Consider the following 14882-nt stretch of genomic DNA (forward strand, 5'->3'; position numbering starts at 1 on the left):
TGTTTTGTCCTGTGGTGTGTGTTGTTTTTTGGGGTTTTGTTTTTTAATGGACTGCACAGAAAGGTGAATTCTGTGCAGTGGCACTATGCTGAATTCTGGAACAACAGTCACATTGAGATTCTGTGCACAAAAAAAAAAAAAATTGGCCCTCAAGAATAAAATAATCAGGACAATTACACTGTAAAAGTTTCTTAATGTGATTTATCTTGTACTTTTTGTATGTTTTTATATATACATATATATATTTAAGAGCACAAGCTTGATGGTGTTTTTTACAAATGAGTTGATAGAAACAAAGCTGCTTATCAAATTAAAGGTCTGTAGTTTTGAAATGAACAATGGAAAATTCAGTCCAAGTGCATTCTTAGGCATTTAGTGTAAGGGAGAGACACAGAAGATTTTTGAATATGCTGTGTAGCAATGATCACTTTTATGCTTCCATGTTTTTCCTAGTGCTCAAGTTAATTCAGATTTTCTTCATAGTTTTTTAGTAATACCATTTTACCTGGATTTAGTAAATTTGGATAACGTATTCCCATTTATGTTTGGGGATGCTTGTTGGAGGTTTTAACTACAAAAATTCTACCCTGAGTTCTCAAGTTGAAATATTTATTTGGACCAGTAATTGTTAAACAGGCTATCTCAGAGGCAATTATTATGTATTTTGTACTACATAGGTAAAATATATAATGTGCTAGTTCAGCCTTGCCAAATGTGTTTGCTTTTAATAGTGCAATGATTGTAGAGACATGTCAAACTTGTGACACTTTAAGGCTGTGGCTTTCTCCAGCCATACCCAGCCCTGCCCCAGAATTGGGAATGGCTGCAGTGGCAGTTGTTTTCCAGGCAGCAAACTGAGGATATTGTGCATCTTTGTGACATGAAGAAAGGTACACTCATATTGTTTGCTGCAGCTGTTGCTTTTTAAACAGGCAGCTCCAGTGTAAGGTGCAATGTTTTCTTCACTCTGGGCAAAACCATTTTGAATTGTACTTCTTAACAAATGCTGTACAAGCAAAAAGTTTGATATGCACGTTTCTGTTGCAGCATTTTGGCAGGTGACTTCAGGCGATGCACCTGGCGATACCTCGTTGGTGATGGCACACTCTAAAGCAGTACCCCTCAAAGTGCCTAAAGATTTAACTCCCCCATCACTGATTTCAGTCCTGTTTTCTGTTTAGAACAGTTTCTAGGGAATCTCTGGTCTTCCATAAAATGAGCCAATAAATAGTAAAGCAATTCCTTGTGTTCCTGGAAGTGTAACATGGAATACATAGAAACTGAAAATCCATAGGTGATGTTGAGTCGGGGTTAGTGTGTAGTTTGACCTTGGGGGAAATCCATAACCTTGCTGAGCAGAATTTCTCCATCTTGTACATTTGGATTGTGGTTGTTTAGTGACTAAATTAAGCTTTTAACACTTGCTACTGTCAGCGTTAAAAATAGTACAGCCATATATAAAAATAATTCATTGTTTGTGTATCAGTAAATGTACTAAGTTTTGGTCACAGAGTTGGTCACCTGCGCCTGTGTTACCCCTTTGACAAGAAGGAGATGGCTCAGGGTTCTATCAAAGCTTGTTTGTCCCGCAGGACACGAACTTGTGGGAATGGACAGGCAGAACAGGACTCTGCTTGACTTGGAATTTTTCATATTATTTTCCCAGCTGACTACGAGCTGTGAAAATTTTGAGTTCTCTGTTTTTCAGGCTTGTGTATCTTGCTGAAATTGAGCCAGAAAGAAATTCCCCATTGACATTTCTTTATTTTTCTGAGTGAAACTTTAGACAACAGGAGAGATTTGTGTTACCATATTTGCTATTATGCCTTCTCAGCCACTCTGTTGTGCCTAGCTTGTGTGTTTTAGCATATGTATCATGAAAAAGCACTTATGGTTCCAAAACTTCCTGTATATTTCCTGAGATCCAGGAGAGAATGAGATTAACCATTCTGCCAAAGCTAAAATGGGCAAAAATTGGCTGCTGTAGCAATTTACTTCATTTTTGATTTAAATAAATTTTGTCTACCTCTTAAGTCTTTTGCCAGGAATGAATAGGCTGATTAACTGTATCATGGCAAAGTGGTTCCATGTTTTTGTTGGTGTGAGTTTCAGTTACTGGGCATTGCAGGGAAGCTTTCAGTGCAATGAATTTAACTAAAAATGGAAGCTAAAGACTGACTGTATAAATTAGAGGGAGAAGTGGCATGTTGGGAAATTTGCAGAGTAACCAATTAAGTATTTAAATATCTTAGTTAAACCTTGTTAGCCCACACTTTCAAATCCACATTGAAAGCAAATTCTCTCCCCCATGATGAAAGACACACCTTTATTTTTGGGAGGGTGAGATGCTGATGCCAACCTCACATTTCTTAGGACAGGAGTGGGAGTTTCCCATTTGTGGCTCTGCTCCAGCAGAGCATAATCAGGACGACATGATCTTGGCTGTCTTCTTACTTTTCATGCTCTCCATCATATTCCTGATACCACTTTCCCACAGCTATGAGGTCTTGGGAGTGAAGTCACACCTGCCCTGCCTAGAGCCAGACAGAAGAGGCGTTCTGGGAGCAGTAGGAGGTGTCTTGTACAAACCACGGGCTGCACCGTGGTGCTGCAGTGGCAGAAGGCAAAGTGGAAGGATCCCAGTGCTTCCTCCTGCAGGATTCCTGCTCTCCTTGCAGGTGGTCTGGTGAGGAAGGTGACACCAAACCGCTCTTCAGAGCTCAGTGCATTTTCTCCTGGCTGGCAGCTGGGGTCAGAGTGAGCTGTGTGTGCCCTCTGTGCCATGCCAGGTGTCCCTGTCCCTGCCTTCAGTGGGGTTGCCATGTCAGCACAGTCATTTAGCTGACACTTGCTCTCCGTTCCAGACTGGAGGAAGGGCTTTAACCCAGCCTGAGCACTGTCACTTTTCACACTGGAACTTCCTAAGGTTCTTACCATAAATTTCCTTTTCTTTCTAAGGTATAAAAGTCTCCCCCAAGCTTTAAGTGTCCAGTAACCATTCCTGTGTCATTTTTTCACAAGAGCAGGTGCACAGCCCCACCCCTGCAGTGTCTGTTATGGGCAGGCTGTGTCTGGAAGTATGTTGACAAGAGATTCCAGCCATTAAATTCAAACATCCCGATCCTGCACTCTGATTTTCTAATGCAAGTTGTGGTGGATCCATGGATTTCAGCAGCATTTGTGTGAGCTCAGTTGTTTCAGCACTGTAAGAGTGGAAGTTGGTGATATGTTGGGGTCAAGCCAGCTCGGTCAGTGGGTGGCACAGAAGACAGAGCTCTTGTTTGCAGATAAATCAAAACAAGCATGGGGGAACCAGTTTCTGAAGGAGAAAAACACTCCTGAATAAGGGCTAACTTTTAATCAGATTTTTAAATTCCCAACTTGGTATTTTTTAGCTTTAGAACTCCTTGAAGCCACTTTTTGATAATAAAACTGACCTACAGGCTGTTTCCTTGGAAGAATTTAATATAGCCTTAAATCATATCAGCACAATTCTGAAATGACAGGGTCATTGTTCAGTGGTCAAAATAATGTGTAAAAAATGTCCTCTAGTTTTTAACCATTAGATAACCTTGAGTAATGAAAACAAGAGGGAAAAGGTTCTATGCCTTCATCCACAATCTGACCATAGCAAAACATCCAGTGCAGGAAAATAAGATCATTCCCTTCTGTTTCTGTAGTATTCAAAATGTCTGATAATTTGTTCTTAATTTGCAACTGCTATTCCAGTAAGTTGGTGTTTTTTGCCCAAAGTGATGTGAGCTGCACAGTCTGCATTTGCAGTGATGTCCCCTTTAGTCCACACCAGAGCAAAATGTTTAAATGTTTGGTTTTCCCCTGTAAGCCGTTTCCTGAGCCACATTTCTGTTGTGGCGCTGTGCTGTTCCTGTTTCCATACAATGCCCAGGGCTGGATGAATGCTTTCCAAGTGTGGTTTCACCTGAGCCATTAAGTGAGCAGTTCTGTTCCTTTGCTGTAGTCATACCTCTGTAGGTGCAGCTTTTAAAGGTATTGGCCTTTTTTGTAGCTTTATTTATTGAAATGCTGCTCAGTTCTTGTCCCTCACTCTTAAATTCCTGTCCATCATTTCTTGCAATTCTTTCTTACAGAGTTTTTCACTCTGAATTGCAAGGATCATTTTTATATTCAATATTTTTGTATTTTCTTGGAATCAAATCCCTTCACTTGCCATGATGGTTGTTTACCTCCTGTTTTTACCTACACCTGCTGTCCTGCTGTTTGCTGCTGCAAGAAAAAAAACCCCAAAACCCCCCACATTTGCCAGGCAGCCTGGAGCCTTTCACAGTGCAGTAGCAGCAGCCACAGCCTTGACCAGGTGGGCTTTGTCATCTCTTAAATCTCATTTATGTGAGGGTAGGAAAGCTTTGTGCTACTGATAGCAGTCTGGAACTCTAATAGGTTGTAGCTTAATGGTTTTCTTTGGTTGGTTGTAGTTTGGGGTATTTTTTCCCTTCATTTTCTATATTGAACCATTATTCTACAGGTGAATAAAAGCAGTAGGTTTTGCTGGAATCTACTCTGGAAAAGAAGGCAGATTGAAAAGTTGGACACTTAATATACTTGATTGTATTTAAATATCTGGTAGGTGCTTTAAAGTCCTCAGAAGGTCTTCTGGAAGCAAATTCCAAAGCTTAGAAATGTGAAGATTATTTCTTCAGGACTTACTGATACTCACCAGTTCTATCTGCCTGCCCCGTGTGTGACTAAGGACAGGTGAAACAGCAGAAATGGGAATATTTTGCTGAAGGGAGAGTTGATGCTGTGTGAAATCCCTGGGGAACTGGAGATGTGCTCTGCCTGGCCCCACACACCCCTCCGGCAGCAGCTGCTGAGCCTTCCTGAGCGTGGGACCTGTCCTGAGCCACAGGGCTCCCCGGGCACCAGGAGCTGCTCCGAGCAGCAACTTCAGATTAAGTAGCATGTAAAGCATTTTCTATTCTTCTTCCTCTCTAAGATCTGTACCGAGTCCAATCCTCTGAGCAAATAAAGGCAGGGAGTGGGCTGAGCGAGGGCCTTCGCAAGCTGCTTCTGTGAATACTTTCTACCTCTTGTCGTTCATTGTGAGAGCTGCCCTGGGCCAGGCCAGGCTGCACAAATACCTGCTGGGGCTGTTTGCTGGGCAGGCACGGGCAGTCCCTGCCTCCCTGGGGATAAATGGAATCCTTTGAGGTACCTGTGTTTGCATCCAAGTGAAGGAACTGGTGTTTTTCAGGTGGCACCGTGAGGACTCGCATTTCTCCTCAGCCTCTCGTGCTGCCTCCTGTGTGAAGTAGCTTCAAATCCTCTCACAATTAATGTTCAAATAACGCAGCAGTTGCAGGGAGGGATTTGGTTTTCCAGCTGTTTGGTGAGGGTTTAGAAAGGGAAATGTGGGAATGTGAAAAGCTAGGATTCTGCAGATCAACCCAGGTGTTAATCTAGAACAAAAAAAAAATGTTACTGATTGCTACTGTGGTTGTGTGTAAGACTGAAATGCTGAAAGAGAACTGTAACCCTCCCACTCCGAGTCTGAGAGAGACCTGGCGTTGGCATTCTGAACACTTCTGCAACCTGAACCAAAAACCTGCTGTGGGAATGTAGACTTACCATAGAGCTGTGGAAGAAAACTTCAATCGTGTCACTTCTCTCGGTCTTCAGAGCAGTCAACATGGTTTTGATGTAGGTTTTAGATTATGTATATATAAATCTGATTGAAGTACCAACAGCAAACCATAAATAAAATGTGGACTTAATTGAAGAACGGGCTAGTGGAGGCCTCTTGTGTTGAATTTATTAAAATACAATATAACCAAGTTGTTGGCGGAGGACACTCGCTGTGATGAAGACAGGGAAAAAAGCTGGAGCTGAGCCAGGTTTGCCTCCTGTAGCACCCACAGAGTGGTTTGATGGTGCTCTGGTGGCTGGAGACAAGCTGGGAACGCTCCTGGCATCATCTTTGTGCCTGTGAGGGCCAGAGGCTCTGGGAGTGGCTGCTGCTCCAGGGACAGTTCCTGTCACATTCCGGCCAAGAGGAGCTGGTGCAGCTGCTGGGGAGCTGCTGTGATCCCTGTGCCTGCCACGTGCCCCTTGCTTTGCTCTGCCAGAGCAAGGGCCATCTCCCAAAGGAAATGAGAGCTTCTGGAAACCTCGGGTTCCCCAAGTTTGCTCTTGAAGATATGCAAATGAAAGTGGAAAATAGTGGCAAATTTCTGGGAATTTGTAAAAAAACAATTTAAAAATAACATTATGGAAGCAGGTGACACAAGAGGTTCCAGCTTGGCATAAGGAAGAACTTCTTTACAGTGAAGGTGGCAGAGCTCTGGAACAGCTGTGGAGTGTCCCTCTCTGGAGACATTCCAGACCCACCTGGATGTTCCTGTGTCCCTGCTCCAGGTGACCCTGCCTTGGCAGGGGGATGGACTGGGTGACCTCCAGGGGTCCTGCCAACCCTGACAATTCTGTGATTCTGTAACACCCGAGTTTATCCTTGGTCTGTTCAGTCGATGTCACCCATCTGAGTGGATGAATCCTCTGCACATTGGCATGGTGGCAAAACTGAGAATTTAGGGTACACTTTGGATGTTTCCCAACAGATCACTGCGGGTGGGGGACTGCTGTAAACTGTGAGAAGAAAGCTTTTGATGAAGACAGCAAAAATAGAAAACAACTACCACAAGTGTTTCTGTTCTCACATTTCTCTCTGAGAATTTGTTAATGCCACATGACAAAAAAAGCCATTTTTTAATTTAACCTCTGTGGAGGCTGTAATGATTTATTGATCACCCAAGTCCCTGAAACCTTTTAGAATTTGGGCTCCTGTGGTTTTTACATTAGCCGAAAATACAGCCTGAAGCATTTCCCTTGGATTTGATAGATACTTACCTGGTAACTTCAGCATAACAGTCAGGATCATTATCTTGCTGCTGGAGCTTGTTTCCCTCTCTTCTTTTTGCAGAAACTCCCTGGATGGGTTTGCTCTGGCCTTTTTTCACCTCACACTGTTTCCTTACAGCTCCCTGCCTGCACCAGTGTGTGGCAGGCTGTGGGTCCTCCAGCACTGCTCCCCTTTCTGATTTCTCACGCTGGGCAGTCAGGGTGGGAGGTGGTGCTGTGGAAAGCCCCGGGGCAGTGACCCCCGGGTGAAGAGACCATCCCTACTGCTCCCACGGAGCTGTGGGGAGGGAACAGTGATGCTAATGAGAGCTCTGTTACTGGGAAGGAATTTCTGATGCCTGTCCATGTTTAGGTACCACTTGGTGCTTCTCAACAAAACACCCTTAAAAATATTTTTAAAATGCTGTTTGCTCTTTCAGTAGATGGAAATTTGAAGCCCTCCTAAAGTAAGGCTTTAGTGCTTCACTGCTATGTATTTTTAAAAATTTTATTTATTTTTAATTTTTTCTTTTAGCAAAAAAAGCTGTATACTGGAAATAAGCTCTGAGAATTCTGCAGGAACACTTAACATCTTCTTTTAAAACAGTTTGCTTCATTTCAAGATTTTGGCAGCTGTGCTAATCTTTATGTGAGGGGGTTTAATAATATGATAATCATTATTATTATTGTTTTACTAATGAGCATGGCTTTGGTTTTTAAGTTTGACTATATCTATAGTAGCTCATATCTTCTGTATGGTATTAGGGTTGGGAATTGAGATGGTCCTCCATGAAGTGAAGTATCCTGGATATAAACCATATAAGCAAATCAACTGGGTATTCTGTCATGCTGCTAAAACAGTTGGTTTGAGCAGGAGGTTGCTGATTATGATATGCAATTAAAGCATAATTACAACACATTACACAATTACTCCCACAGCAGGGGGCTTGGAACTAGATGATCTTCCAGGTCCTTTCAACCCCAAACCAGCCAGTGATTCCATACAATGAGCTGTGGGGGTAGAAGAAAGGCAAGACCACAGAAGGAAGTGCGTGCTTTCCACCGAACGGGGTTTGCGTTTATTTTGCTTCATTTACATTTGAAAGTTTTTGGGCTGGAGCTGCCTCAGTCAGCCGGGACAGCCGCCCTCCTCAGGGCCGGGTTTGTGCTTTCCTGCGCTCAGCAGCTCCTCAGCTGCTGCTCCTCTGTCCTGCTCAGCTGAAGCTGCTGCCCGGTGCTCAGCCCAGGCAGAGGACAGCGACTGCCTTAATTTCAGCCCCACTTTCATTTTCTGCTCAGTGCCTTCACAGATCCTCCCAGCCTGAAGCTAGGCTTGTTAGGAATTCACCTGGGTGTTTTTATTGGTATTTTTAAAGTTCTTACTGCATTGTTAATTGTCTTAACTTCCTCAGTCATTCTGTAGTTGACCTCTATTCTACAGCTTAAATTAGACCTTTGGTTTAGAAAATATATTTCAGTTTACTTAAATTTTTCATTGAAGGTTGGTTTCTTTACAGTCTTTTATTGTTTATTTCCTTTATCTTACTCTCTCTTCCCTCATGTTTCTTTTCACAGACTTCTAGCACTGGAGGTGTTGGGGCTGGAGGAGCATTTTGCCCCTTGAGTCTTCTGGTCGTTTGCCAGGATCACAGTGGCTTTTTGAAGTTCCACGTTCATGTAGGTATCAGGAGACTGCACTGGAATAGTTGTTGCAACTGGAATTTGGTGAAGGGAGAAAAATCTTTGAAATCCTCATACTACTGTGTGAATTTAGAGACCTCTGGCATTGCATCCTGTATGTTTACATTAAATGTGTTTGGAGCTACATTAAACCCTGTAATATGCTACTTATTTAGTAGTTTGTATGAATTACTCCCTACTCATGGACTTGATATACACGGCTCTGTGGCTGTGAGCACTGGTGGGCAGTGCCAGAGCCTGCAACAGCAGCAGAGGCAGACAAGGATCAGGAACCATCTCCCTCTTCCCCAAAAAAATATATGGGGCCAACAAACCCAAATGTGGTTGGAAACAATGGTTTTTTGTGAGTCCTTTAAGTGCCTTTAATGCAAATTCTCGTGGAACATCAAATACTTCAGCTGCTCTTCTGATGGTCTTTGGGAGGAGTGTTCACTGTGGGCCCTGGCAGGAGAGCACAGGAACCCAAGAGCTTCTGCCCTCATGGCAAGAACAGCTGGGAACTTCAGTCCCTGGTGGAACTGGAGCAATATAAACAAACAAAACTTGCCTTGCTTTGCTTTTTCTCCCCAGTGGGATCTGATGCCTTTCTCCAAGGTGTGGTTTGGGCTTTTTAAGTCACCTTTCCCTCCCCAGACACACATGGCCAGCTCCAGTACTGGATTTTTGGGTGGGTGTAGAAATTACTTTTCCCACTTTGCATTCCACTGGATTCCCATCAATGCAAGTCATTCCCAAACATGGAAGTCTGGCCCTTGGCACAGACCCCTCCAGCACAGCCAGAGCTGCTCCAAATCACCAGCTCAGCCACGAAGGTGAGCCCCATCTGCTTTCAGTGACTTTTCCCTCCTAAGGCCAGTCCAGAAAAGCTGCAATAAAGCCATTTTGCACTAAACCCCATTAGTTTTCCCATTCCCCTACAAAAGCTGGCTTTTCACAGGACAGCTGTACTTACAACACAGCTTCCCACTGGACATTAGTGCTATTGCAGTACCTCGGAATATCCCACCATGACCAACCTGCAAAGGGGAGATATTTGAAGCTGTCTCCCCTTCCCAAAACTGATGAGTAGAAGGGGCAGGGCAGTCTCTGTGACACCTCAAAATTTTTAGGCACCTTCCATTTGGCTTGAGCCTCACAGTTCCAAAAGGAAGCCCAAACCTTGCAGTGAGAGCAGCTGAAATACTTCCCAAGTTTGCAACTCTCAAGGTTCCCCCGCCCCCAAAAGATAAAAATGGAAAACCATTATGTTAGAGGTTATGAACTCTGACAACTGAGCATCCCTTCAGCCAGATTCCCAAGTTTAACCACAGGATTACTTGATTGCTTTGTCGGGCCTCAGCTTCCAGAGAACCAGGCCAACATGAACATCTCACCACGGCACAAGAGCATCCCCAGCAGTGTTACTCCAGACTGGAAGTGCTGGCTGAGAGAATTCCTGCTCTCCAAGGCAAAGGGAAAAACCCCTGAATCTCCACTCACAACTTCCTGTGCCGAACACAATCCCAGTTTTATCCCCACTGCAGCAGCAGACACCACCAACTCCCCAAGAGCTCTGTAGTACAAATTTATTGTGTGGCCCGCAGGGTGGGAGCTCAGTTCTCCTTCTCCTGCACAGTCTTTGTGCCCCGCAGCCGCCCCGTGCGGCGCGCGGCGATCAGCCCGACCTTGCGTCCCGCGGGAGCGTCCCTGCGGATGGTCGAGGGCTTCCCGATGTGCTGGTGGTTGCCTCCTCCGAAGGGATGCTCCACAGGCTGTGCGGGGGGAAAGCAAGACAGCAATGAACCACAGAAACTCATGGTCAACAGAAATAAACAGGTGAAAGGGGACAAAGAAATAACTGCTTCACTTCGCACCATCAATGCTGCTAATGCACCCTGTGGCTGCACATTTATCTGGGAAGCTTCCCTCCCAGACACATGCCAGGCTCGTCCCAGTATCCCACAAATCTTTCCTGAACTGTAGAGGGACAGGGGTGACTCCAAACAGACTCACGTTCATGGCCACACCACGGACACGTGGCCAGCAGTTCCTCTTGGCCTTGTACTTGTGGTAGGCACGGCCGGCCTTCAGGATGGGCTTGTCAATACGGCCCCCACCAGCCACGATTCCTGCAGGGAATGGCAGGAATGGTGACACCCGAACACAGCACACACCAGTACCACAGAAAGCCAACAGTGACACCAGAGCTGAGCTACAGCCTTTTTTCTGATGCAATACACACGGAATTGAGCTTTCTTTCAAAGCACTGCCAGTTTTACTGCTATGATTTCCTGAGCAACATCAAGTTTTTCAAGTGAAGTATGAATTGAAAGAGCTCAGGGGACTGTGAAGAACTTTGAGGTCAAATACCTACTTGTTTCATGATTTACTGAGTCAATTTTACTGGATTAACACACCAGAGTACTCACTTTGGTGTCTTCCATGCAGAGGCAGGCAAGTGTCACCAGCAGCCATCTCAGCTGTCAGTCAGGTGCACAACAAACCTGGTGCAGCCTCTGCTGCTTGGCAGTGGTTTTGTCATTCCCTGTCAGACCTCCCGGAACACTCCACCCACCTGCCACCAACACCAGGCTCCTTCAGTGTACCAAGAGCAGGAAACCAAAATGCCATTTCCCATGCAAGTCCTTCCCTAGGGACTGCAGATTTCACAGGCTGAGCAATTCCACTACAGCCTGAGGACAGTGAGCATCTACTTTTCTGTCCTCTCACTAGGTCAAACCTCCAAATTTAGGTTAGCAACATGCAAATGTAATGCAGGAGTAAAGTACAAGCCAGGCATCCAAGCACAGACTGTCCAGCCTGCACATGACACTATTTCCAAGATGGTTATTAAAAGTGGGGCCTTGTTTGGAAGATTCAGTGACAAGTTCACAGCGATTGCTCCTTACCCACAACAGCCCTGTTTGCAGAAGAAATGACTTTCTTGGAGCCTGAGGGCAGCTTCACTCTGGTTTTCTTGGTCTCGGGGTTGTGGGAGATGACGGTGGCGTAGTTCCCGGAGGCGCGCGCCAGCTTCCCGCGGTCGCCGGGCTTCTCCTCCAGGCAGCACACGATGGTGCCCTCGGGCATGGTGCCCACGGGCAGAACATTGCCGATGTTCAGCTGGGCTGCAAGGAGCAGGAGAGCAGCCACAGCTTCACTGGGGGCCCTGGGCCGGGGTTACAGCCCTGCTGAGCACGGGAGGGCGGCAGCACAGACCCTGCGGCAGGGTCAGCATCCCGAACTCCGGGAGCTGGGACATCCAGCCTGGCCCAGCCTGGCCCAGCCCGGCCCTGCCCAGCCCAGCCCAGCCCAGCCCAGCCCGGCCCTGCCCAGCCCGGCCCTGCCCACCTTTCTTGCCGCAGTACACGAACTGCCCGGTGTGGATGCCCTCGGCGGCGATGAACAGCTCCGTGCGCTTCTTGAAGCGGTAGGGGTCCCGGAAGGCGATCTTGGCCAGCGGAGCGCCCCGCCCGGGGTCATGGATGATGTCCTGTGGGAATGCAGAGCTGCCTTAGGCGGGACACAGCCCTGCCAGGGGCTCTGCAGGAATCAAAGGGCTTCGGGAAAAAGGGGGTGGTCACTCTGGGAGGATTCTCAGCAAGACACTCCTCAGGGCTGAAGGGTCACATCTGATACAACATGAGCCCCAGTACCTACATCCCATCCCAGACACCCCTCCCTGTGAGGTGGGCAGGCCCTGGCACAAGGTGCCCAGAGAAACTGTGCCTGCCCCATCCCTGGAAGTGTCCATAGCCAGGCTGGATGGGCCTTGGAGCAGCCTGGGATAGCAGAAGGTGCCCCTGCCCATGGCAACAGGATTGGAACTGGATGAGCGCTGAGGTCCCTTCCAGCCCAAATCACTCACTGATCACAAAATAAGGCCTGGATAAATGTGCTGCTTGTAGCTAATCTTGTCTGAGCAGTTTTATGCCTGACATTCTGCAGGTATCCAGTCTCTTCACACTAAGAAATCCACTTTCACTTTGCCCAAGCACCTTTGGGTGCTGGGCACAGGCAGTGACTTCTCCATGTGTTTCTTTGGGATTGAAGCATTTCTAACATTCTGCAATCAGGTAAAACAAAATTTCTGAAGCTCCTAAATTAGGAAGCACAGACAGAAACATGTGCTTTCTGTTCCTGAAGCACATTGGGATTGAAATACCTACGCATATATTTACAGACAAGTGACTCTGACACATCTCTAAGATGTCTGTCTTTTAGGACAGCTCACAAACTGCTGGTGTCCATTGCGGACGTTTTTTCAGCCCTGTTGGCCAAAACCCCTCCATATGATGAAGTTCAAGTCAAACCTTGCTACCCAGCTGCTATCATCACCCCAGTTAGGTGAGGGTGAGGAGAATTCTCTCTGCAGCCTGAACATGACTGTGCTGTAGAACACTGAAGGGCTGCCCAGAGCATCCAGCCAGCAGCACTGCTGGCACTCCACAGTCCCTGATACTCCAGAACCACCACCACACCCCGAATACAGGTACTGCCTTGCTCCTACTGCTCAAGACTAAAATGATGGCTTTTACAAAAATTTGGGGTTTTATTGTATTTTTTTTTAAGGTGCAGTTAACTACACGGGAAACTGCCCAGCCATGTTTCCTGAGGTACAGGGAATTCTGAAGCAACATAAAAACCACGCCGATACTGCTACTCTTAGCAAAGCTCCAGCAGAAAATCCTACTGCTGACCAAGGGTGCCCTCCCTGCTGAGATGTTCTCACAAGCCTAGAAGAGTTTAACTTTTCAGGGAATAGGATCTATGGGAGAACAGAGAAGCCTGAATCCGGGCCAGACGGGTAAGGGCCGGCCAGAGCGGTGCGGGCACGGCGATCGTACCTTGACGATGCCCTTGATGTAGCCGTGCCGCTCGGCGAAGTCCACGGCGCGCAGCTTGGCCGGGCCCTTCCTGTGCTTCACGTGGGCGCGGAACACGGAGCCCGCGCCCTTCCTCTGCCCGCGGATAACGCGGCCCATGGCGCCCTGCGGGGACAGCGGGGGGACAGCTCAGCGGCACCCGCCACACGCTCAGCGGCACCCGCCACACCCTCAGCCACACCCCGCCTCTGCCCCGGCCCCTTCCCGCGGCCGCCCGGGCGCGGATGGCGGCGGATCCAGGCCGGGACCGCGGCCTCCCCGCTCCTACCTCACCGCGGCCTCCCTGGGAAAGAAGGAAGCGCTGACGTCACGGCGCGCCGAGGCCGCCGTTCCGGCGCGGTGACGTCACGCGGGAAGAGGCGGAGCCCCGGTGTGCCCGCAGCTCCTCCGGGAGCGGGAGCGGGAGCGGGAGAGCCCCGGGATGGGCGGGCACGGGGGAATGGGCATCGGAGAGCCCCGGGATGGAGCGGGCACGGGGAAATGGGCACCTGGAAATGGGTACCGGAGAGCTCCGGGATGGCCGGGCACGAGGAAATGGGCACCGGGAAATGGGTACCGGAGAGCCCCGGGATGGAGCGGGCTCGGGGGAATGGGTACCGGAGAGCCCCGGGATGGAGCGGGCACCGGGAAATGGGCACCGGAGAGCCCCGGGATGGAGCGGGCACCGGGAAATGGGTACCGGAGAGCTCCGGGATGGGGCGGGCACGGGGAAATGGGCACCGCGAAATGGGCACCGGGAAATGGGCACCGGAGAACTCCGGGATGGGCGGGCACGGGGAAATGGGCACCGGAGAGCTCCGGGATGGGCGGGCACGGGGAAATGGGCACCGGGAAATGGGCACCGGGAAATGGGCACCGGAGAGCTCCGGGATGGGCGGGCACGGGGAAATGGGCACCGGGAAATGGGCACCGGGAAATGGGCACCGGAGAGCTCCGGGATGGGCGGGCATGGGGAAATGGGCACGGGGAGCGGGAGAGCCCCGGGATGGGGCGGGACCGGGAGCGGGCACGGGAGAGCTCCGGGATGGGCGGGCTCGGGGAACAGGGCCCATTCCGGTTTAGTTCCCATCCTGGTTTCCCATCCCGGGACAGTTCCTATCCCGGTTTAGTTCCCATCCCGGTTTCCCATCCCGGGACAGTTCCTATCCCGGTTTACTTCCCATCCCGGTTTACTTCCCATCCCGGTTTCCCATCCCGGGACAGTTCCTATCCCGGTTTAGTTCCCATCCCGGGGCAGTGCCCATCCGGTGTTCAGGACTCGCTTCTCTGTGTTTTAAAACGCTCCTGGACACACTGCGAGGGGCCAGGGAGGAAATGGGGTGGAGGGGGCTCAGAGTTCACAGCTCCCCATCTCCAGGGCCTTCTTCACACAATCACAGGTTGGATTATGCTGGAAAAGACCTCGGAGATCATCGAGTCCAACCTATGACTGGACACCACCGT

General features: G+C 48.5%; 1 protein-coding gene across 1 annotated transcript; it reads right to left on the reverse strand.

The window, feature by feature from the left end:
* Positions 1-10125: 10125 nt before the first annotated feature.
* Positions 10126-13772, reverse strand: RPL8 (ribosomal protein L8; the record flags this gene model as incomplete). The annotated part of the gene is given in 6 exon segments (NM_001245413.1): positions 10126-10325; positions 10567-10682; positions 11463-11681; positions 11905-12046; positions 13401-13544; positions 13708-13772. Coding segments are annotated over 5 exon segments (774 nt in total). The 3' UTR covers positions 10126-10166.
* Positions 13773-14882: the final 1110 nt, after the last annotated feature.

The sequence above is a fragment of the Taeniopygia guttata genome, chromosome 1 (genome assembly GCF_048771995.1).
Source record: "Taeniopygia guttata chromosome 1, bTaeGut7.mat, whole genome shotgun sequence".
NCBI lineage: Eukaryota > Metazoa > Chordata > Aves > Passeriformes > Estrildidae > Taeniopygia > Taeniopygia guttata.